This window comes from Callionymus lyra, chromosome 16 (genome assembly GCF_982586985.1).
Source record: "Callionymus lyra chromosome 16, fCalLyr1.hap1.1, whole genome shotgun sequence".
Lineage (NCBI taxonomy): Eukaryota > Metazoa > Chordata > Actinopteri > Syngnathiformes > Callionymidae > Callionymus > Callionymus lyra.
In genome coordinates, this window is record NC_141833.1 from 19,103,637 (window position 1) to 19,126,292 (window position 22,656).

The following is a 22,656-nucleotide window of genomic DNA, read 5'->3' on the forward strand; positions in this document are numbered from 1 at the left end:
ACACACACACATTAACTGCTGCTTTTACCGAGCTGATGTTCCTTGAACGCCACATGATGTGTCAGCGGGACGTCACGCTCACTTAGATGATGTGCAGATACATTTTGGAGGATCTTGTTCCTCCACGGTTGCTCGGTTTTCATCCATTTCTTATTCCTTAAACACACTCATTCATCATGTGGATCCAGACAAGAACGCTGGGGAACCTCGGAGAGAAGGTTGAGGTGTCGGGGGGGGTCTTTCAAGGTCAAATATCCAGAGTAAAGGTTAAACAAAATTCTCAGTCGATGATCAGTGTTTATGTTTATCATTTTGTCCTCATTTCTCTACCTAAATATTAACATTTTAATCTGCGTCAACCAAGTGGTTATTGTGGTTTCACTGCTGCTCGTCCTTTTAAAGGGATTCAAACCCGTGACCTTCTCTCAATTAAACCCTTTCATTTATTTTTGAAAACACTTTTAATGCAAGAATGACTTCCATGCCATGATATTAAAACAATATTTTAAAGTTTTATATTTGGTTATTACATCCACATTTGTATTAATTGTCTTTTATTCTATAATTCGTGCAAAAATGTATTTTAATCAACATTAATTACGATAAATTTCAATATATATGTATATATTTTTTTCAATGAATTTCTATTTTTAATAGATAAAAATGTATTTAAAAAGTTAATTAATTGGCAGATTATTAAATAGAGATAAAATATAACTTACTGTTAAATAATGGATATAAAAATATCTATTTTCATTATAATAATGAATTCCAATTATTCATTTTCATTAAATTGTATTTTAATAGATTAAAATTAATTAAAAAAGGTAATTAATTGGCAGATTATTAAATAGAGATAAAATTAAACTCACTGTTAAATAATGGATATAAAAATATCTATTTTCATTATAATAATGAATTCCAATTATACATTTTCATTAAATTGTATTTTAATAGATTACAATTAATTAAAAAAGGTAATTAATTGGCAGGTTATTAAATGGAGATAAAAATTAAATTTACTGTTAAATAATGGATATAAAAATATGTATTTTCGTTATAATAATGAACAACAATTATTCATCTTATTATTTATAGAATTTATAAATAAATAAATAACAAAAGTAGATTTTATTACAATATATATTCTGGTGGAACCACTGAACTGAGTGATACATTTAAAAATAAATATTTCATATTATTTAATATTTAATAAAATCTAAATAATGGATTCATTTGTTGTATTATTTGAAAATTCTCATCATTCCATGAAACATTAACAAGCTTTAAACTTATGTTAAAAAAATGATCGTAATAATAAACTATAATAGACGGAGTTGGATTAAATATTATTCCTTTTTTTGACAATAAAAGTTTAAAAATAAGTGGTAAAAAATTAAATAAAAAATAAAGATCAATATGTTGAACTGATGGTTTTATCATTAAAATATACACATTTTTTAAATTTCTCATATTTTCAAGATTTTTTTAAAACCATATCCATAATTATGACACCATAAATACACAATTATGAATAAATGATGAACAAATAAATAAACAGCTTCTAGTCAAATAATAATAATGGTGATGAACCAATAAAGACTCCACAGATGATTCAAGTCTCCGTCCGAACACGCAAAACACCCAAACTTTTGTTATCAATCATTTTATTTGTGTCTTAATGCAACTATTTGGAGAAAAACTACTTTGCATTCAACGCATGTCATCTAACATCACAGAAGAACATCTAGCAGACCCGGCGTCGCTTCAGTCCGACCGAGTGTCTTATTCACAAGTGTGCACGTGATGAGGAGAGCTTCGAGGTCCCGATCCCGAACCAGAACCAGACGTCCTTAACCTGAGATTCAGTTCACCTCACGGATCCACGCGACCATTGGCGGAACCGGAACCTTCCTGTGGCACGTGTCGATGCTACGGTAACGACAGGTGGTGACGGCGGGAGTTCAGTTTTTTGGCAACTTGACCGGCTACGGTTGTAGAAAAAACGGAGCTAAATGTTTTTCGGTTACTTTACAAATCTTACTAAAACGTATCGCAAGTCTTTAGTATTGCTCTTGCTACATTGAAAAAATATAAAAACCGTGTGTGGGGTTCACTTTGTGGGGGGACTCGCTCATGAGGGTTCATTGCTGAGGAACGAGTTTGAAGAAGACGTCCGAGCTCACAGGCTCATCTTGGGGGGGGGGGAAAGAGTCTAAGACTCTGTGGAGACCAGGTTCAGATCCGACTCTCCCTGAGCTGCTTCTACGGCGTCCACCGACGGGTCTTCGGACTCGGTCCCGACCAGAGACGTGTCCGTGTCGGGCGCCTCAAAAGACTCGCCCCCGAGGTCCGTCAGTTTGATGTAGCCCTTGCTGTTGGAGCGCTCCAGGCGAGGGCAGCTGAAGCGCCGGCCCCGGTCTCCCTGGCGACCCACCGACACCGACAGGCTGCAGCGCCGCGCCGGCCTGGGCTGCTCCGTCAGGGAGTTGAGTGACAGCCGCGATCCCATCGCCCTGGCAACCGGTGATGGAGGGAAGAGCTGGACCCACTGGGGCTGCTGCTCCTGCTGTTCCCCCTCCTGGTCGCCGACGTCCGCGGATAAGTCCTCGCTGCTCCGTTTAGGGGACTCGGTATCTGTCGCCTCCTTCTCCTCCGGGGCCGTCGGGTCGACGTCTCCGCAGGGACCCGGCGCTTCCTGTTCTACGGCGGCAGCCTCCGACGGGCCCTCCTCCTCCTCCGCCTCGTCCTCCTCCTCCGCTTTCTCCGACTCCTCCACCTCACAGTTGTTCAGTTTGATGACCGGGAGGGTGAAGGCGTTGACTGAGGAGGTCACGATGGAGGTCGTCTCCCACTGGCGAGGTTGCGGCGCCTGCTCGCTCTTGCTGTAGTCCTTGTATATGCTGTAGACGGTGTCCGTGAAGGTCTGGACGTCCCTGGACCAGCTCCTCGTCCGTCCCGCCGAAGACGGTCGTCTGAAAACCTCGTCGTTGCCCGATTCACCCGGTGGGCCGAGTCCGGCGGAGGGCCAGGAGCCGCGGGCGTCGCTCGCCGGGAAGGAACCCGACGGACCTTCCGCGCTCCTGGACTGGGTGTAGTTCACCATGCCGTTCAGGGGCGTGTGCTCCTTGGACCGGATGCTGTGCAGGTCGATCACCGTGGAGTAGATGTCCCTCAGGTTGATGATCTTGGTTTTCTTGTCCCTGTTCTCGTGAAGCACCGCGTTGGCGCAGATGAAAAGGAAAATGCCGATCCCCATCACCAGCGGCCCGAAGACTTTGAGATTGTCCGAGTACAGGTAGTTGTCCAGGAAGTCGCAGAGGAAGCCGCAGTTGGGGGTCGGGTCGGAGAAGCTGCCGTTGGCGAGGCTCCTGTTCAGTAATCCCGTGTGGTTGGACGCCGACGCGTCGCCGGTGACGTTGGGTGCCAGAGGTGTGCTTTTGGAGTAACTCATCCTGCTGCTGAAGAGGCCCCCGGTCCTCCGGCGCTCCTGGTACTGTTGCTGGTTCTGGCTGGGCCAGTAGCCCAGCACCGCCATGGAGATCCCCACCATGAGGACCATGACGCCGACGGCGGCCACCATACCGGCGGGGGAACACAGGTTGAGCTTCCCCTTCACCACCACCACGTCGTTCTTCTTCTTCTTCTTGGATTTCCGCTTACGCTTGTTCTCCGCCCGGTTCTTGGAGCGCAGGGAGTCCTGGCGCCGGTTCATGCGCAGCAGGCCGCCGGTGGCGATCATGGCGGCGACTGGACGGCGGGCTTGTCACTCAACCTGGCGGGGGGACGAGAAGCGGAGACATTAGTGTCGTTTAACATTCATAATCCATCAATCTTATATTTCCTTCTTAGCGAAGGATCTTCTTAAGCTAAGAACGACTCTGAGAAACACTTCCTTCTTTCAACACCTTCTTAAGAGTGCTCCTAAGAAGATTTTAGCATTTGAGAGCTTCTTAACCCATGTATAAAACACATCCTTCTATCAGTGCGTTCTTAAGAGCACTCTCAAAAAGATTGTAGCACTTAAGAACGTCTTAACCCATGTATAAAACACATCCTTCTATCAGTGCGTTCTTAAGAGCACTCTCGAAAAGATTGTAGCCCTTAGGAACGTCTTAACCGATCTGTAAAACACATCCTTCTATCACAGAGTTCTTATGACCACTCTCGAAAAGATTGTAGCACTTAAGAAGGTCTTAACCCATGTATAAAACACATCCTTCTAACAGTGCGTTCTTAAGGGCACTCTTGAAAAGATTGTGGCACTTAAGAACGTCTTAATCCGTTCTTGTAAAAAACATCCTTCTATCAGAGTGTTCTTAAGACCACTCTCGAAAAGATTGTAGCACTTAAGAAGGTCTTAACCCATGTATAAAACACATCCTTCTATCAGTGCGTTCTTCAGAGCACTCTCAAAAACATTGTAGATCTTAAGAACGTCTTAACCCATGTATAAAACACATCCTTCTATCAGAGCCTTCGTAAGAGCACTCTTGAAAAGATTGTGGCACTTAAGAACGTCTTAACCCATCTGCAAAACACATCCTTCTATCAGAGCGTTCTTAAGACCACCCTTAAAAATATTGTAGTATTTAGGAATGTCTTAACCCATGTAAAACACATCCTTCTATCAGAGCCTTCTATCAGAGCATTCTTGAAAATATTGTGGCACTTAAGAACATCTTAACCCATCGGTAAAAAAAACATCCTTCTATCAGAGCGTTCTTAAGAAGACTCTTGAAAAGATGGTGGCGGCGACTGGACGCCGGGCTCGTCACTCAACCTGGCGGTGGAACGAGAAGCGGACACATTAGCGTTGTTTTGAAATCCACAGCCGGTGTTAATGTATTCATTTCGACAGCAGATTAAACATGTTTTCCGGATTGAACGTACACGAAAATCCTGGATTAACGAAAAGCCGCCGTTCGCGACCAAAAACGGCGTCAGGGGAAGAGTCGTCGTGCGTCTGCTGCACCGACTGATTGGATTAATAATTCACCCGCTATTATCTGCTAACGATTGTTGGATTCAATTCTTAGACGCACTCAGACTGTCACTCATCTCCACCAGTAATCTGAGAAAAAAAAATAATTGTGCCGTGTCGGCATTTTTTCAAACCTCTATGTTTGCTTCAGTCCCTCTGTGGTGTTTAATCTGTGCACGTCAGCAGAAAAATATATTTTTCAACACATAATAAAAACTGCTGAGTTCAAGATTAATGCGACAGAAAACTTACAGATGAACATTTTTATTTTCCTTCTTGTACTTTCCACTGGTAAGTTCCCTGCGAAGATTGAGTCATGGATGAAGTTATGATGTGTTTTGGTAAATATGTCAATAAAGTTTTTTTTTAACAAGAACATGGACAATTTCTCCACGTGTAGAAAGTCAGACTTGAACAATTTTTTATTAATTTTTGCTCTTGATAATAAACTTTAACATAAAGATATATTTTCTCTCTCCCATATTTGTAAATACACCCTGTAATGCTTGTGTTTCCTTCCTAATACAATGACACTGTTTCTTTAAGTTACACAACCAGGTCTCAAACAAACAAGTTCCCACATAATTTGATAAAATTTATTTGCATTATTTTATCTAGTAAAAAATAATATATATTTTTTTCAACTGTAATGTAAAACAAAAGGACATTTTAAAATAAATACTATACTTGCTAGCTTAGCTAGTGGCTAACAGAACTAGCTGCGGTGAGGTGAACTTTTTTTTAAATCTTTGGTTTATTTGATTATCAGTATCTAAATTACCGAAATCCACAATCAAATAAAAAATACAACAATACGGGATACTTTTTGTTAGCATTTGAAATCTCAAGATAAGGTAATAAATCTAATCAGACTGATTTTTCAGGTGTTTGTGGAGATTAAGCTGTTTTTTCAAAATCCTTTGTGGTAAAAAAAAAACCTTTCATTTGAAGCTACAACCTGGACAGAAGCTACACACCAACAACAACTCTTAATGGCGCACAGAAATAACCTATTCGTCTTTTGAACTGTGGGAGAAAACTGGAAAAAACGCAATGTCTTCTCCCAGTAAAGTGCAAACCAAAACACCATTACTTTTCATTAGTAAAGACAAATGCGATACAAATTGCTATTCAAAAGTTTGCGTGATGTCATCAGCAGGTGCCGACACTCAGTACCTCATTGTTCACCTGCTAGAGTTTGACACCTAATAAAAAATTCAGCTATAATGTCAATAAAAAGGACATTTTAAGAATAAAAGCTATACTTTCTAGCTTAGCTAGTGGCTAACATCGCTAGCTGAAGTCAGAACTTTTGAGCTTTTGTTTATAAAAATCTTAACTCACGAAATCCACAATGAAATAAACAAATATAACTACTATATCTAATATCAAATTAAAGAAAAAATACTCAATATTTTATAGTTAATTCATACATTATCTGTCAAATGATGAGGCATCTTAAGTACTACTACACGCTTTTGAACCAAGTCTTCTGAATATATTGTTTTTGCTTGTCGTATTCAGCATCACCATTTTTTTAATTATAGTTTTATATACAAGAAATATTTTCTTCCACAATTTGCCACAATTGGTGGGGATGAAAAATAACAATATTTAATTAATAACATGAGGGATTATTTAGTAAAAACTACCAAAATTATGAGTATAATTATAAAAGGAGAACATTAAGTGATTTTTTTTTTAAAATACCACAACAGTGAAAATAAGACGGTAAAACTACGATGACTTCTTAATAAATAACAGTAAAAAGCAAAGGTTATGTAAGTTAAAGTGATGGAGGTGAATCGACCAGCCGTGATTTCAAACAGTCTCTCGTGTGCTTGACCTCGTTTCTCAACACGAAACACTGCGAAGCCTCCGGAAGACTCGCTCTGCAGTTGAATTCCTTCTTATTAGGATTCGGGAAACAAAGACACAAACAAGGCTGCGTTTTTCAAAAGAGTGTGTGAGTGTGTGTGAGTGTGTGTGTGAGTGTGAGTGTGTGTGTGAACAGCACAGGAAGCTCGAGTCAGAGGTTTTTGATTCAATTTCTATAACTGCGTTTACTTTTTTTCTGGCTCTGAAGAAGAACCGTGAGTTATTACGATTAATGTTGCAGACGTCAGTTCATCACAGCATTGAAAACTCTTGCTTATGGCGTCATAGGTAGGATTGTACCCCTGGATATAGCCTGCAACGTTCCCTTAATAACTACCTACATGTATGAGACATGACAGTAGGGAACCTTTGAAGGTCAGCCAGGGGTGAACACTCTCAGCCCTCTTACACACATGGTGTCAGAAGTAGGATTGTCAACACAACGATCTGTCGAAACACCTTGGACAGCTACAGAACGACAACAACTCTCAATCGCACACAATTTAGAGACACAAATTAACCTCTTGTTTTCTTAACTGTTGGAGGAAAGTAATAATGGTGTCATCGGTAGGATGGAAACCATGAATATATCTCAAGAAGGGGCTAATACTCTTACACACATGGTGTCAGAAGTAGGATTGTCAACGCAACGATCTAATGAAACACCTTGGACAGCTACACAACAACAACAACTCACAATTGCGCACAAGTTGGAGACAAAAACTGAACCTCTTGTTTGGTTGGAGGAAAGTCAATGGTGTCATAGGTAGGATGGCAACCGTGAATATGGCTTAAACCGTAAGTGAATAACTTCCTACATATACGAGACACAAGAGATGATAATACTCTTACACACATGGTGTCAGGAGTAGGATTGAACGCAAAAAATCTCTTGAACATCCTGGACAGATAGAGATCGACAACCACACAACATAGAAACACAAATAAACCCTTTTTTAAGCATGAAAGAAAACTGCTAAAGGCGTCATAGGTAGGATGGTTACCCTGAATATATCATGAGTTAATTACTACCTGAATGTGTAAGACACAACAGTAGGGCATCTTTGAAGGTCAGTGAGGCGTTAATACTCTTGACCCGCTTACACACACATGGCGTCAGAAGTAGGATTGTATGCAACGATCTATTGAAACAACCTGAATAGATACGATTAAAGAACTGACACCTTCGCACAATTTAAAGACAGAAATAACCTATTTGTCTTTAAACTGTGCGAGGAAAATGGATAAAACGCAAACATGCAGACCGACCCATGTCTTCCTCCCAGAAGAGTGCAAACCAAAACACGATTACTCTCTTTGGTAAAGAAAAACAAAATAGTAGAATCAAGTAAAAATTAAGTTAAATGTTCACAAGAAACTCCGAGGTGCTGATCCTCATCCCTGCTTCTCTACATGAGCACCAGAGGTCACAGAAGGACGCCCGGACAAGATGGATGACTGGAGTGAGTGAAAATGAATGACTTGGCCGGAGTCCACCGCAGACAAAGTGTTGTCACGTCTCCTGCTCTCCACTCACACAAACTCCTCTCCGGCTCGTTCGACGACTCTTATCTTCACTCGGGCAGCGCGACGGTCGTTCGCGAGCACATCCTACACAAAAACACATACGGCACCGCCGGGAATTAAACGTCCCACTTCGAGTCTAAAGCTGCATCAGAACCCCGCTGTGACGACGCAATGAAATATCCAGAACAGACACTCGACGGTGAAGAGCGAGAGGAAACACAGCTCAACACAAATGTTTGAGTCCTCGCTGTTCAAAATGCTTCGTTTCTGAGGCTTCATTTTATCTCGTAGAACAACAATTATGAAGGCTATATCTGCCGCAAACCAACCATTTCCACCACATTGTGATGTGAAGGGATATTAAGAAACGACAAGATACTTTTTTTTAGCAATTGAAATCTCAAGATCAAGTAATAAATCTGATCAAAATGATTTTTACTGGTTTTTCCTGCAGATGAAGCTGTTTTTTTAAAAACCCTAGTGATGAAAAAAAAAACAACCTTTTATTTGAAGCTTCACTTGTTATTAAAAAGTTAGCGTGATGTCATCAGCAGGTGACAAGCACATTCTGTACCTCATTGTTCAGTCGCTACATTTCTCTGCTTCGTCTCATGACCTTGTATGATTGAGTTTGACACCCCTGGCTTAAAAAAAATATAAAAAACAATAATAAACAATCATGATGAAAAAAAGCATTCAATCTTCAATGTCTTTGTTGATTTGAATGGCTGGTACAACTAAAAGTAAACTAAAAGTAAAAGTATCTATTAAGAGTTTCATTTCAGAGATAATATCTAGACATTTTTTAATACTTTTCTTGATAATGACCAATTTGTAGATAAATAACTATGACAAGGTACAGACAAAAGTGCTTTTAGGAATTCCATCTTTCTTTTCTGAGAAGATTCAGTCGAAATTGATGGACATACATGTTCCTGTTTGTCTGAGCTTCTATGCTCAAAAGTAAACTTAAATGCTTGGATTTTGTTCTTTGTGTCGATAAAACAAATCATATATTGAAAACATTGACCAGAACCAGAACCACAATTTTAATAACCATCTCTTTAGCCATATTTCTTTAGGACCGTGGTGGAAGTTAGTCAGATTCGATCAATCTTAAGGCCGTAAGAAGGCTCTTAAGAAAGGTTTGGCTAAGAACGAGTGCTAAGATAAGGGTGTTTCCCAGATGTGTACTTAACTGCCTTTTTAGGACCTTAAGATCAAGCCAAAGAAGCTTTGCAAGAAGATCTGAGTGGACGTTAGGTACACATTTATGAGGTGGAACCTTAGTTCAATTACATGTTTCCTTTACAGTATATCTGTGAAATGTTTCCTTATATCTGTGAAATGTTTCCTTATATCTGTGAAATGTTTCCTTATATCTGTGAAATGTTTCCTTATATCTGTTAAATGTTTCCATTATATCTGTTAAATGTTTCCATTATATCTCTAAATTGTCACAGTGTTGTTGATGTTTTTAATGTGTAGTTGTGATGAAGTCTGTATGTTTAATATGTTGGAGTGAAAACATTTAAGTTGTGCAGCAAAAGTTGAGGCGTATTTCTAACAGTCACATATGTTTATATGTTCATTTATTGAAGTGTAAATGCAAGAGTTTAATATTGTTTTAAGAATTACTTGGACTCATATATGCAGATCTTTGTGATCCGTGAACATTTGGTCACTAAGAAGGCTGTTAAGAGTGGGTCAGCTCCATCTTCTATTTCCTTCTTAGTGAAGGATCTTCTTAAGTTAAGAGCGACTCTGAGAAACCTTCTTTCAACTCGTTCTTAAGAGTGCTCCTCAGAAGATTGTAGCATTTGAGAGCTTCTTAGCTGATCTAGGATACACTTCTTTCTTTAACAGCATTCTTAAAAGTGCTCCTAAGAAGAGTGTAGCACTCAAGAACTTCTTAGCCAAACTGTAAAACATCCTTTTATCACAGCGTTCTTAAGACCACTCTCGAAAAGAGTGTAGCACTCAAGAACTTCTTAGCCAAACTGTAAAACATCCTTTTATCACAGCGTTCTTAAGACCACTCTCGAAAAGAGTGTAGCACTCAAGAACTTCTCAACCAATCTGTCAAACACATTCTTCTGTTACAGCGTCCCTAATAGTGCTCCTTAGAAGATCGTAGCCCTTAAGAGCTTCTTAACCAATATTTAAAACACATCCTTCTATCACATTGTTTTTAAGTGTGCTCCTAAAAAGATCTTAGAAATTAATAACTTCTTAACCAATCTGTAAAACACATCCTTTTATCACAGCTTTCTTATTCCCTTTCTTAGGCTTTTTCCTGATTTACTTGATTGATTGTTTAAGCGCTTTGTGACCCTGGTCTAGAAAAGCTCTATATAAATATAAATTACTTACTTACAGCGTTTATAATTGTGCTCCCAAGAAAAGTGTAGCGCTTAAGAGCTAAGAACTTAATAAACTTAATAAACTTGGCCAGGTTTCCCAGTCTGGAAACCTGGCCAAGTTTATTAAGTTTATATTAATAGCAGATCATTCAACGTTTTTTTTTCCAAAATGTATATTTCAGAGAACAATTATAGTGAAATGATTGGTGACAACCATCGAATTCAACTATATTTTCACATTGTACTGACTAAACCAGAGCTTTTAGGGATTCCATGTTTTATTTATGTCTGTTATTAGTAGAATGTAAGGTTAGTCTTAAACTTAAAGCCATCTCAGGCCACGATACGATCAATCCATACCCGAGAAGGGAAGAGCAAGCGAGGGAAGAACGAGGCCTGCGGCCGCGAGTGAGGAAGTCCAGGTAGAGTCTGTTTAAACACAAACCTGCCGCAGATTAGTCACCAGACTCAGTAAAACCAACAGAGCTGCTGGATCCATACGATGATGTAAGCCAAACACGGACAAATATAGTCGCGGGGCGAGAACAGGGAGTGCGATCCATCTATATTCAGCCGGTGCCGCCGATGAAAACGTAATGCGAGCGGACAGCCGGCCAGCGGGCATGTTCTCTCCACCTTCTGCACTCTTTCCACCAACTCTTCCGCTTCCCACCGAATCAACCTCAACGCCGACATGACAGCTCCAGCTTTTCCTGGAGGTCCAACAGCATCCGCGGTCCGAGGCGAGGGCGGGGGGGGGCGGCGGCGTCATTTATATCCATTACCGACGTTCACCGAGGAGCTGCGGCTACACAGGTTGTTCATTATTAGATCAAGTTGATTAATACGACTCCGGCCGTGATTGTGCTTCTGCCCGAGTCCTTAATCTGACAAATAGTCCAGGAGTTATTCATGAATAACTTAGTGGAGCGGCTGCTTTGTTGGTGTTTCGGGAGTGTGAGAAAATATATGATACTGTAAAGATAAGTCTACGCACTATATCAATTTTTTTTGTTTGAAAAAAAGTCATATTTAATTTTTACCACAGTTCTCTTAAGGTTTATAATTCAATAAAGTCGTTATAAACCTCGATCATTTTATTAAAATTAACACGCAAATATTCTAATTGTTTGTTCATTTTTGTTTGGCAATTACACTTACGTCCGCTAGATGGCGGCAGATAGAACATCCCCCGACGTTGAAATCCCGCGGAAAATTCGGGCGATAACTGAGGTCGAGAGGATACAGTGACTCCTGCAGCTTTTAAAGCTGATTTTTGAACATATTTTCGTTTTCAAAACAAATGAAAACGGTTAAGACTTCACCATGTGGTAAATTCTGCAACACCAGAGTCAAGTACTCGACAATACTACAAATATATCCTTGCTACTACAGTATCACAGTATATCGTATATTGTCAAGCGTCATGTGGTCTGTTAATTCTGCAACACCAGAGTCAAGTACTCGACAATACTACAAATATATCCTTGCTACTACAGTATCACAGTATATCGTATATTGTCAAGCGTCATGTGGTCTGTTAATTCTGCAACACCAGAGTCAAGTACTCGACAATACTACAACTATATCCTTGTTACTACAGTATCAAAATATATCGTATATTGTCAAGAGTCATGTGGTCTGTAAATTCTGCAACACCAGAGTCAAGTACTCGACAATACTACAAATATATCCTTGCTACTACAGTATCACAGTATATCGTATATTGTCAAGAGTCATGTGGTCTGTTAATTCTGCAACACCAGAGTCAAGTACTCGACAATACTATAAGTACTCCAAGGTCTCGACAATACTACAACTATATCCTTGTTACTACAGTATCAAAATATATCGTATATTGTCAAGAGTCATGTCTGTAAATTCTGCAACACCAGAGTCAAGTACTCCACAATACTACAAATATATCCTTGGTCCCACTTGGGTGGTCAAAAGTTTTTAAACTCCGAAAAATAATTGATACTAAAAAGTTAAATGTGAATACTTATTTTCAAATATATAACGTATTGCCAGATTCATGCCAGTACTCACTCCATGTAACATTCATTTCATCAATTTTCTACCACCTTGATTGAGGTCAGATCACGGGGGCAGCAGCTAAGGAAGAGACCTAGACGCCCTTGAAGGACATCCTAGTTAAACTTAATGTCCGTGGATGCATTACGCAGCATGTTAGTCGCAGTACTGCGGCACATACTCATTACAATCAATGATGCATTTTATACCATCTACCTCTCAGTTGCCGCTCCTGAAGGCATCACACAATGAATACAAAGGGTTTCTATCTTGTACAAAATATAATGTGCGCGAGAGGAAGATGAGCAAATATTCATTTCATTTTGCCTTTCAAAATAACACATTTGAAAACCCATTCCAACCGGACCGTAGAGAGAAATTTCCATCGACAATTATGTCATTTAGCGGCCATTTTGAAGATGTGTGTTGAAAGGAATCCTACAAAATAACCCTAGACCCCGACCTTTCAAGAACCGTGGACCGGTTTTAATGTCGTTATTCTGTGGCCCTTAAGATCAAAAACAGAAAAAACAACATTGCAGTTTGTGTTTCACTCATTTTCACTAGTTTACAGGTTTATTTTCTTCAGGAAACTTCTTAAAGGCACATTTCAGACAGTAATTATCAATAGAAAAGAGATTTGAGGGAGTTAAAGATAAGATAAAGAAGAGATTACTGACGTCAACAATGATACAGAGACTCACAATGCTAGTAAAAACTGCTGTTGAAGAAGAGAAACACACATAATAATTTAGATTAAGCCCCAAATGTTGACAATATAGCAATTAAACTCACACTTCCAGTCGAGAACGGTTCAGTAAATTGACAATTGTCTCGACTTAAACTGTTCAAATATTTTGGTCCATTTAAACTAACCTTTAACATTTATAATTTTTGAGATTTTTCCCGAGGTAGTTGGGTTTTGTGTAGCTTTTTTATAGCAGTAGATAAAGCCGCCGCGACACAGTCGGCTAGCGAAGTCATTACGTTGATATTAATAGCGTATCGTACGACATTTGCCCCAAAATGTGTATTTCACACACCAATTATGTTGAAACGAATGGCTCTAACCTTTGAAAGGGAGCATGAAATTTAACACAATCCTCTTGAAAAGTATCGACGCGACACTCGAGACAAGCGTAAATCTGCTGCTGAAGAAACGTCGGAGGTTCGAGTCTCATCAATCCTGAGAAGCAGCTCATCGTGTGTCGCTGGTGTGTTACACCGTTAAACATCTCGTCGACATGAACGGAGGTAGTAAACGAGAAAGTATTTCAGTCAGTACTTGTCATGATGATTCGTTTGAGATACATGCTAAAAACTGGCTCAAAGGTTTAGCATGACTCTGCAAAAGATGAGGAATGCTAATGCAAATGCTAATGCTAAAAATGAAACAAATGCAATGACTTTATGAATAATGTTTAAAAAAAAAAAAAAGGATTCATGTTCAGTTGACAGATAACACGTAGTTCCAATAACATTATGACCACCTGCAGACATAACTGTTTCCATTTTGCTGTGGAGCTGAAATCAATTTAATCCAGAGAACATAATGTGTACGATAAAAACTTTCAAAATGCGTTAGACGACTTTTGTGTTGTCTTAACGGACCAGGTGGAATCATGTTACCAGATAATATGAAGATAAACTCAACAAGGTGATACATTTTCAATATATTACTTCATTATTCAGTCAAAAATAAATATAAAATATTATTTACAAGGTATCATTGTATAATTTCTAAGGCTTTGATGTTGAGAAAGACCATCTATATAGCCGAGTTATTCAAATAAACATGGTTAGATGTTAATAAAAAATGTCTCTTGTGGTTCAATGCTGATGGTACTTTTATTCTCCCCACATCACACAAGTCAGACCAGGAAGTAAAAGAAAAGATGCTTTGACCAAAATCCCCTTTTTTTGTTGATATAAATTGAATAGATTGTCAAAAAAACTTTCTTTTTTTTAAATTTACTTAAAAATAAGCTATCATAATAATAATATAATAATAATATCATAACTACAGGATATGAGGTCATCACTAGACCTACTTAGCTAACGCTAGCATAAAGTATTTATTTTGTAAACAACGCAAAGGAACCTTTTCTAATCACGTTGGATACTTGGAAGACACTTCCTGTCTAAAAACTGGTTTTGTATTAACAACCTTCAGACTAGAGACGGGTGTGTGAAGATGGGAAACGTACTTCAATTTGACTAAACTGAACGTATCAAAAACTTCACTTTGACGGATCCACTAAACTTTATTTTTTTTACAGAAGATGTGAAAATCTCCGGTCGAGCCCTCGAGACAAATTTCTTTTTTTTCTTCAGAGAAATATGCAATTTAAAGAAAAATGTTTGATTGAATTGCCTTCTCTTCCATGTCTGGCCCGAGGGTTTGGTTTTAGATAATGTGTTCACTTCCACGGGTTTCTTTAGTTCTGATAACAAGCCCGCACGGACTGAACTGCTGTCGCACAAGTTTCTCCACAAGCCTGGACAGTTCTGGACGAATGAGACTCCAAAGAAAAGTAAAATTGAGAGCTATGACAAATAGTGTTAAAAGTTATTTGTTTTCATGCTTTAAAACTAAAAAGCATACATTCTAATGGGAAGAAATAGTGATAAAAAGACTATTAACAAAAAAATTGACTAAAACTACTTAGAACAGAAAATATATAAATCCTTAGTTTTATAATGATGCAATAATACATGTATTTATATATAATTCATGGTTCTGACTCCACCATAGATTAGTGATTAAGCTTCATGAAGCAGTTTCATGATCATCAGAGTCCACTAGATGGCGTCTATGCACTATTTCCCTTTGTTTTGAACGACTGTTCTGATGAAAAGTCATTTTTAAACTGATGGCGCCACCTACTGACCTCTGAACAACATGACACTGTTTCATGAAGCTTCATCAACACATCACTACCATCTAGTGGACTCTGAAGATAATGACACTGTTTCATGAAGCTTCATCAACACATCACCACCATCTAGTGGACTCTGAAGATAATGACACTGTTTCATGAAGCTTCATCAACACATCACTACCATCTAGTGGACTCTGAAGATACTGACACTGTTTCATGAAGCTTCATCAACACATCACTACCATCTAGTGGACTCTGAATATAATGACACTGATTCATGAAGCTTCATCAACACATCACTACCATCTAGTGGACTCTGAAGATAATGACACTGTTTCATAAAGCTTCATCAACACATCACTACCATCTAGTGGACTCTGAAGATAATGACACTGATTCATGAAGCTTCATCAACACATCACTACCATCTAGTGGACTCTGAAGATAATGACACTGATTCATGAAGCTTCATCTACACATCACTACCATCTAGTGGACTCTGAAGATAATGACACTGTTTCATGAAGCTTCATCAACACATCACTACCATCTAGTGGACTCTGAAGATAATGACACTGTTTAATGAAGCTTCATCAACACATCACTACCATCTAGTGGATTCTGAAGATAATGACACTGTTTCATGAAGCTTCATCAACACATCCCTATCATAGATATCGTGAAGGTTTCATTATACGGTGTTGTAACTGTCATAGAGGAGAAAGCGCCACCTAGTGGCCTTCAAAGATGAGGACACTGTATCATACCGTATCATGAAACCTCTTCAACCCAATAGACAGAAGCTTGAGAGAGTCAAAGATCTCCAAGAGGATCTACATGAGGTGGGAGGAGTCCTCAGGGCAGACCGGGTACAGGTGGGAAACTTTGGGGCGTCTTTACTAAGGCCGCTGCCCCCGCGACATCAGGCAAGTGAAGAATAACAGACAACTCTTAACTGAATATCTTTTTATATATTTAAAAATAACATAACCTTCAGGGACAAAAATACTTCTTCCAGAGAGAATCTAATGTGTATGTTTGACTTGACCATCGATCGGACTTGTCGCCCGACGAGACAGTCAGCAGGCTAAATATGATCAATACGTGTCTGCTCTATAAGAAGACATTTTACTGGCCATAAACCTCATCTATTTGCGTTGAAGTGATGAAGTTAAGACGTTTGGATCTTGTTTATATCCACGCCTGCCTTCAGAGGTGGAAGCTTTACAACATCATTAGTTTAATATTGATCGTTCAAACAATAACAAGGCAGCAGGGACTTCCTGTTCTTGGATCATGTCGTAGATAAAGCACCTTTTTCTATTCGCTTGACAAACACACGACCAAGAGTTAGTGTTTCTGCTGAAGTTAAACCTGGTCAGCAGTCTGAGCAAATCTTCTCGAGGCAGTGCTAATGCAGTAGATCTTTGATGGATCCACTTCCTGTCAAGATTCCCAAGTCAATCCCCGTAGAGTCTTTTATGTTTCATGTTTAGAAGGTATCAACTGAGCAGTTTATAAATGAGTCCGATGAGAAAATTATCTTAAGCCCTGCCCACTGAAAACACTGTTTTCCAGGGGATGAAATCTCCACCTCCAAGGGACTCGTTGTAGGAACAAAGCGGGGGTGAAAACATGGTCATGATGAGGAACTTACTGCATCTTGGAGAGAAATATTCAACATTTGAAACATGAGTTAGGCTTTGACATTAGTTGACCTTTAATCTGAAGCTAATTTCAGAATAAAATACCAAGTCTGGTCTAATCTAGACTCATTTTCTGGGTCTTGCTCCAGATTTCGTTGGCCTTACTTGTATTATTCCTTAGTTCCTCCTTTACTTTGCCTGTGTATATCTCAAAAGAATTTAACCCTTTACGAAGTAGTAAACCTGGACTGTGTTTCTGTCCAATGACCAAAACTAACACCACGTCACACATTTCAATGTATTAACTGTTGCCTTATTGTAGGATTAAGTTGTTGTCCTGTTGTATGATTCAGTTGTAGTTCTGTTGTAGGATTCAGTTGTAGTTCTGTTGTAGGATTCCGTTGTAGTGTTGTAGGATTCAGTTGTAGTTCTGTTGTAGGATTCAGTTGTTGTCCTGTTGTATGATTCAGTTGTAGTTCTGTTGTAGGATTAAGTTGTTGTCCTGTTGTATGACTCAGTTGTAGTTTTGTTGTAGGATTCAGTTGTAGTTCTGTTGTATGATTCAGTTGTAGTTCTGTTGTAGGATTCAGTTGTAGTTCTGTTGTAGGATTCAGTTGTTGTCCTGTTGTATGATTCAGTTGTAGTTCTGTTGTAGGATTCAGTTGTAGTTCGATTGTATGATTCAGTTGTAGTGTTGTAGGATTCAGTTGTATTTCTGTTGTAGGATTCAGTTGTTGTCCTGTTGTATGATTAAGCTGTAGTTCTGTTGTAGGTTTCAGTTGTAGTTCTGTTGTAGGATTCTGTCGTAGGATTCAGTTGTAGTCCTGTTGTATGATTCAGTCGTAGTTCTGTTGTAGGATTCAGTTGTAGTTCTGTTGTAGGATTCAGTTGTAGTCCTGTTGTATGATTCAGTCGTAGTTCTGTTGTAGGATTCAGTTGTAGTTCTGTTGTAGGATTCAGTTGTAGTCCTGTTGTATGATTCAGTCGTAGTTCTGTTGTAGGATTCAGTTGTAGTCCTGTTGTATGATTCAGTTGTAGTTCTGTTGTAGGATTCAGTTGTAGTTCTTTTGTAGGATTCAGTTGTAGTCCTGTTGTATGATTCAGTCGTAGTTCTGTTGTAGGATTCAGTTGTTGTCCTGTTGTATGATTAAGTTGTAGTTCTGTTGTAGGATTCAGTTGTAGTTCTGTTGTATGATTCAGTTGTAGTTCTGTTGCAGGATTCAGTTGTAGTTCTGTTGTAGGATTCAGTTGTTGTCCTGTTGTATGATTAAGTTGTAGTTCTGTTGTAGGATTCAGTTGTAGTTCTGTTGTAGGATTCAGTTGTAGTTCTGTCGTAGGATTCAGTTGTAGTTCTGTTGTAGGATTCAGTTGTAGTTCTGTTGTAGGATTCAGTTGTAGTTCTGTTGTAGGATTCAGTTGTAGTTCTGTCGTAGGATTCAGTTGTAGTTCTGTTGTAGGATTCAGTTGTAGTTCTGTCGTAGGATTCAGTTGTAGTTCTGTTGTAGGATTCAGTTGTAGTTCTGTTGTAGGATTCAGTTGTAGTTCTTTTGTAGGATTCAGTTGTAGTCCTGTTGTATGATTCAGTCGTAGTTCTGTTGTAGGATTCAGTTGTTGTCCTGTTGTATGATTAAGTTGTAGTTCTGTTGTAGGATTCAGTTGTAGTTCTGTTGTATGATTCAGTTGTAGTTCTGTTGCAGGATTCAGTTGTAGTTCTGTTGTAGGATTCAGTTGTAGTTCTGTTGTAGGATTCAGTTGTCGTTCTGTTGTAGGATTCAGTTGTAGTTCTGTTGTAGGATTCAGTTGTAGTTCTGTTGTAGGATTCAGTTGTCGTTCTGTTGTAGGATTCAGTTGTAGTTCTGTTGTAGGATTCAGTTGTAGTTCTGTTGTAGGATTCAGTCGTAGTTAAAAAGAGCCGTCGATTTAAAGGTAACTGAAGAAAACAGACTCTTATAGAAACACAACATATACATTTTTAGGTGAACAATATTGTCAACTTGAAGTCAAGTCTCCAAAGTTGCTTTTAAGATTGAATTTAGGGAAAAGATATTCAGGAAAAGACCAAATAAATTTCTTCAAATATCCTGTGAAGCGGCGCAACCGTAGCAGTGTTTCTCAACCCTTCACTTTATAATGTCAGTCCGGCCCACGGGGACGAACATTGACGGGAAAAGAATTTGCTTTTTTTTTTCTCCCCAAAACTGACCCAAAATCCGATCGGGCCGCTCGCCCCGGGGCGGTAGCGTGGCCAGATGCCAGCGCTGGTGGAGGTTAAACGTCCGGACCACACATCTGTCTGAATCTCACACTCGCTGTTCTGTGGAGCATCTACACTCTCTCCATCACGGGTGATCGGCTCCGTCACGACCACGTCTCTCCCCGACCTCTTGTCAATCACTGGATCAAGGTATTCGCGCTCCAGTCCCAGTTCCTCAGGGTACATTTTCAAAATTGCGAGGGAAGCTACTTGTGTCACGCACGGATCTAGTAAACACATCTTTATTGATTTAAGCGATTGTAAACTCATTTCTAATTCTATTAAAACTATGTTAAATCAATGAAATCCAACCTTTGTTAAACTCTCTGATGGCGACTGACAAGTATTTGTTTATCTCCTTGTTCGTCCGTACGACAAAATAACTAAAAAACAGATTTGAAATAACCATCTGGATCCATGAATCACTTGAAGATTCTTCAATCTTGGTGGAGAGAAAGTTGCAGTGCGAGCTCCCGATCATGACTCACCTCGTTGTCGATCAATAAATAAATTTAAAAAAAAACCCACAATAAATATGTAAACGAGCAGCTTGGGGGAGGTCTGCGTGCTCAGACTGCTTTTAACGTTCTTGTAATTATGGAGTAAAAAGCTTAAAAATAATTAAAAATTTTACGATCTCAACCGGCGATCTTGAGAACATTTTCCTCCAAAGCTAGTCGTAGTTTAGTAAAGTAGAAAAGTATTCGAATAAAAACAAGTGAAGCTGAAAATGTACAGTATAGTTTAGCAGAATTGTATGGTTTAGACCAGGGGTGTTAAAATACATGACAGAAGGAGCAAAAATATATTTAAAAAAAAGTATATTTATCAAACTAAGAATAACAAGGAGTATTACATTCATATATGTGTTTTAAGCTTATCTTAATCACTGGCGTCTTTATAGGTCACCAGAATAATATTGTATCTGGATGGTGCTCAGTAGATGTATAGAACACAACGTTATAGTGGATGCGTATCAACGTATTATAAATGATGTAATACAGTGTAAATAGTACCGACTGTAGAGAAGTATTGGCAAAAACAATTAGCATTAATGAGGTAAAAAGTATCAGAAATGTATTGATAATGTTCTAGAATATATAGTGATGGTAAGAAGAATATATCGACTAAAATAATATAATGCATACAAGTATATATAACATTGATGTGATGATCTTCAAGTAGGGCTACAGTACTATATACAGGTAGGCAGTATACTATATGATACCACAGTGTGGTATCATACACAATAACACACTTGTACAGATATAGGACTAACGTATAGTGTAGTAAACACCACAGTAAAGATGTTGATAATGAAGTACATGACGATGTAGAGAGGACTGAGAAATACCTGCTACTATGGAGTACTACTTCAATAACAAATACAGTGCAAAAAATCACATCAAAAACACTTTTCGGTCAAACGTACAGTAGGAGGAAGGTCAACGTTGCGGCCATCAAACCAAACCCTTCCCTCCGCCCCTGGCTAACCAGCTCCCCCAAAAACAAACGTGGAATTAAGACACGTTATGTAAAACGAGGAGATTCTGCTCCTACATCTGTCACGTGTACTCGGAGATAAAGTTAAATCCCTGTGTATGGAAGCCCAGTGACTTCCCATCACAACCTGTCAGCACTGGTGGCGGTGAAGGTGGGTGTCGGTGGGTGTTGGTGGGTGTTGGTGGGTGTTGGTGGGTGTTGGTGGGTGTGGGCAGACCCTGCCTCTGTCTGCGGTGCTGAAAAGATCCGGGTTTTTTTTTTCAGAAGAAGAGAAAAAAGAAGCTGCTCGTCTGGCAGGATGGAGGCGACGATGAGGAGGAAGGAGATGGATTGTTAGCGCCCACTCTTTGCTTCGTGTGTTCTCGTTTTCACGCAATGTTGCGTGAGTAATCTGCTGTTGACACTACAGCGCATCTGCTTCCCTTCTGCTCGTTCAAGGAACGTATGAAACTGTCCAGAGCCTCAAAACAAAGGTGCGAACACTAACATCCTCCTGGGTTCAAAAAAATAATCTATCACCTGCCATTTAAAAGGGAATTACAAAGCAATAAAAAGTTTAATCATCCATCTTTTCTTTGGTGGAAATAAAAAAGGTGGATGGAGCTGTGACAGAAATTCTGCGTCGAGGAGACAAACGTGACGCGACGACGAAACAACTGACAGGAGAGACGAGAAAAGAGGAGGAGGAGAAAAAAAGAGCGTTTTCTTACCAGAAATCGAGTCGTGGCCGCGGAGCATTGTTGGAAAGGCGCACTCCTGGTCGTGGTGCGCCACTTCGGTGCCAAAAAAGCCGAGGGAAGAAGAGGAGAGAGGTTTCCAGTTGGACGCGTCAGGGGCGGGCCAGCCGCAGTTCTGTTGCTGCCGATTATTGGGCAGCATCGAGCTCAGCACATTTATCATCTCGTGGATTCTACTACGAGATTTTTCTTCTTTCCTCTCCTCCCTCTCTCTCTCCCCTCTCTCTCTCTCTCTCTCTCTCTCTCTCTCTCTCACGCCGAACAATCGTTCGATGAATAAAAAATGACTCCAGAGTTGGCGCACTCTGACCGGAGAAGTCCTGCTGCCAGCAGCGTCACTTTTATTGTCGTCTTTATGGCTCCATGATGTGGATTTAACGGCCCTAACGTGGACCCGCGACATTAAATGTGATTTAAAACTGTCGATATATGATCGGAGATAAGAACCTTTTGGCTCGGACGTCATGGTTGTGGGTGAAGCTGATATATATATTTTTTTAATATATTTTATTTATACAATTTTTATAACAAAGTGCAAACATGTTCAAGAGTACAAAAGAAAACCAGGTTATTAAAGCACAGGAAACAAAGAAAATTAAAATAACAAGAAACAAGAATACACTGTACCGAATAAAGTAGACAAGAGTATAAATATAAGAGAAAAAATAAATAAGAAATACTAAAAATAAAAAATAAAATAAATAAAATAAAATAAAACAACTGTCAGGCAAAAGCTTAATGATAATAAACACTCTTGTAGTACGTCAAGGGGTTCAAAGGACCTCGGTGTCCAGGAGAAAAGTCCAGGGTGAAGCTGATATTTTATGTTGTTTTTTTAAAAAATAAAT

At 39.2% G+C, this 22,656-nt stretch overlaps 1 protein-coding gene across 1 annotated transcript; it reads right to left on the reverse strand.

Annotated features, from left to right (window-relative positions):
- Nucleotides 1-1,683: 1,683 nt before the first annotated feature.
- Nucleotides 1,684-21,903, reverse strand: LOC148064089 (transmembrane protein 200A-like). The gene is made up of 2 exons (XM_087810896.1): nt 21,782-21,903; nt 1,684-3,775 (listed from the first exon to the last, which is right to left on the reverse strand). Exon 2 carries the CDS (start codon nt 3,740-3,742, stop codon nt 2,216-2,218), a length of 1,527 nt encoding a protein of 508 aa, XP_087667022.1. The 5' UTR covers nt 3,743-3,775; nt 21,782-21,903; the 3' UTR covers nt 1,684-2,215.
- Nucleotides 21,904-22,656: the final 753 nt, after the last annotated feature.

Bases quoted from the DNA above. Each gene is read 5' to 3' on its own strand.
- LOC148064089 (XM_087810896.1), bottom strand. From the start codon at position 3,742: ATGATCGCCACCGGCGGCCTGCTGCGCATGAACCGGCGCCAGGACTCC.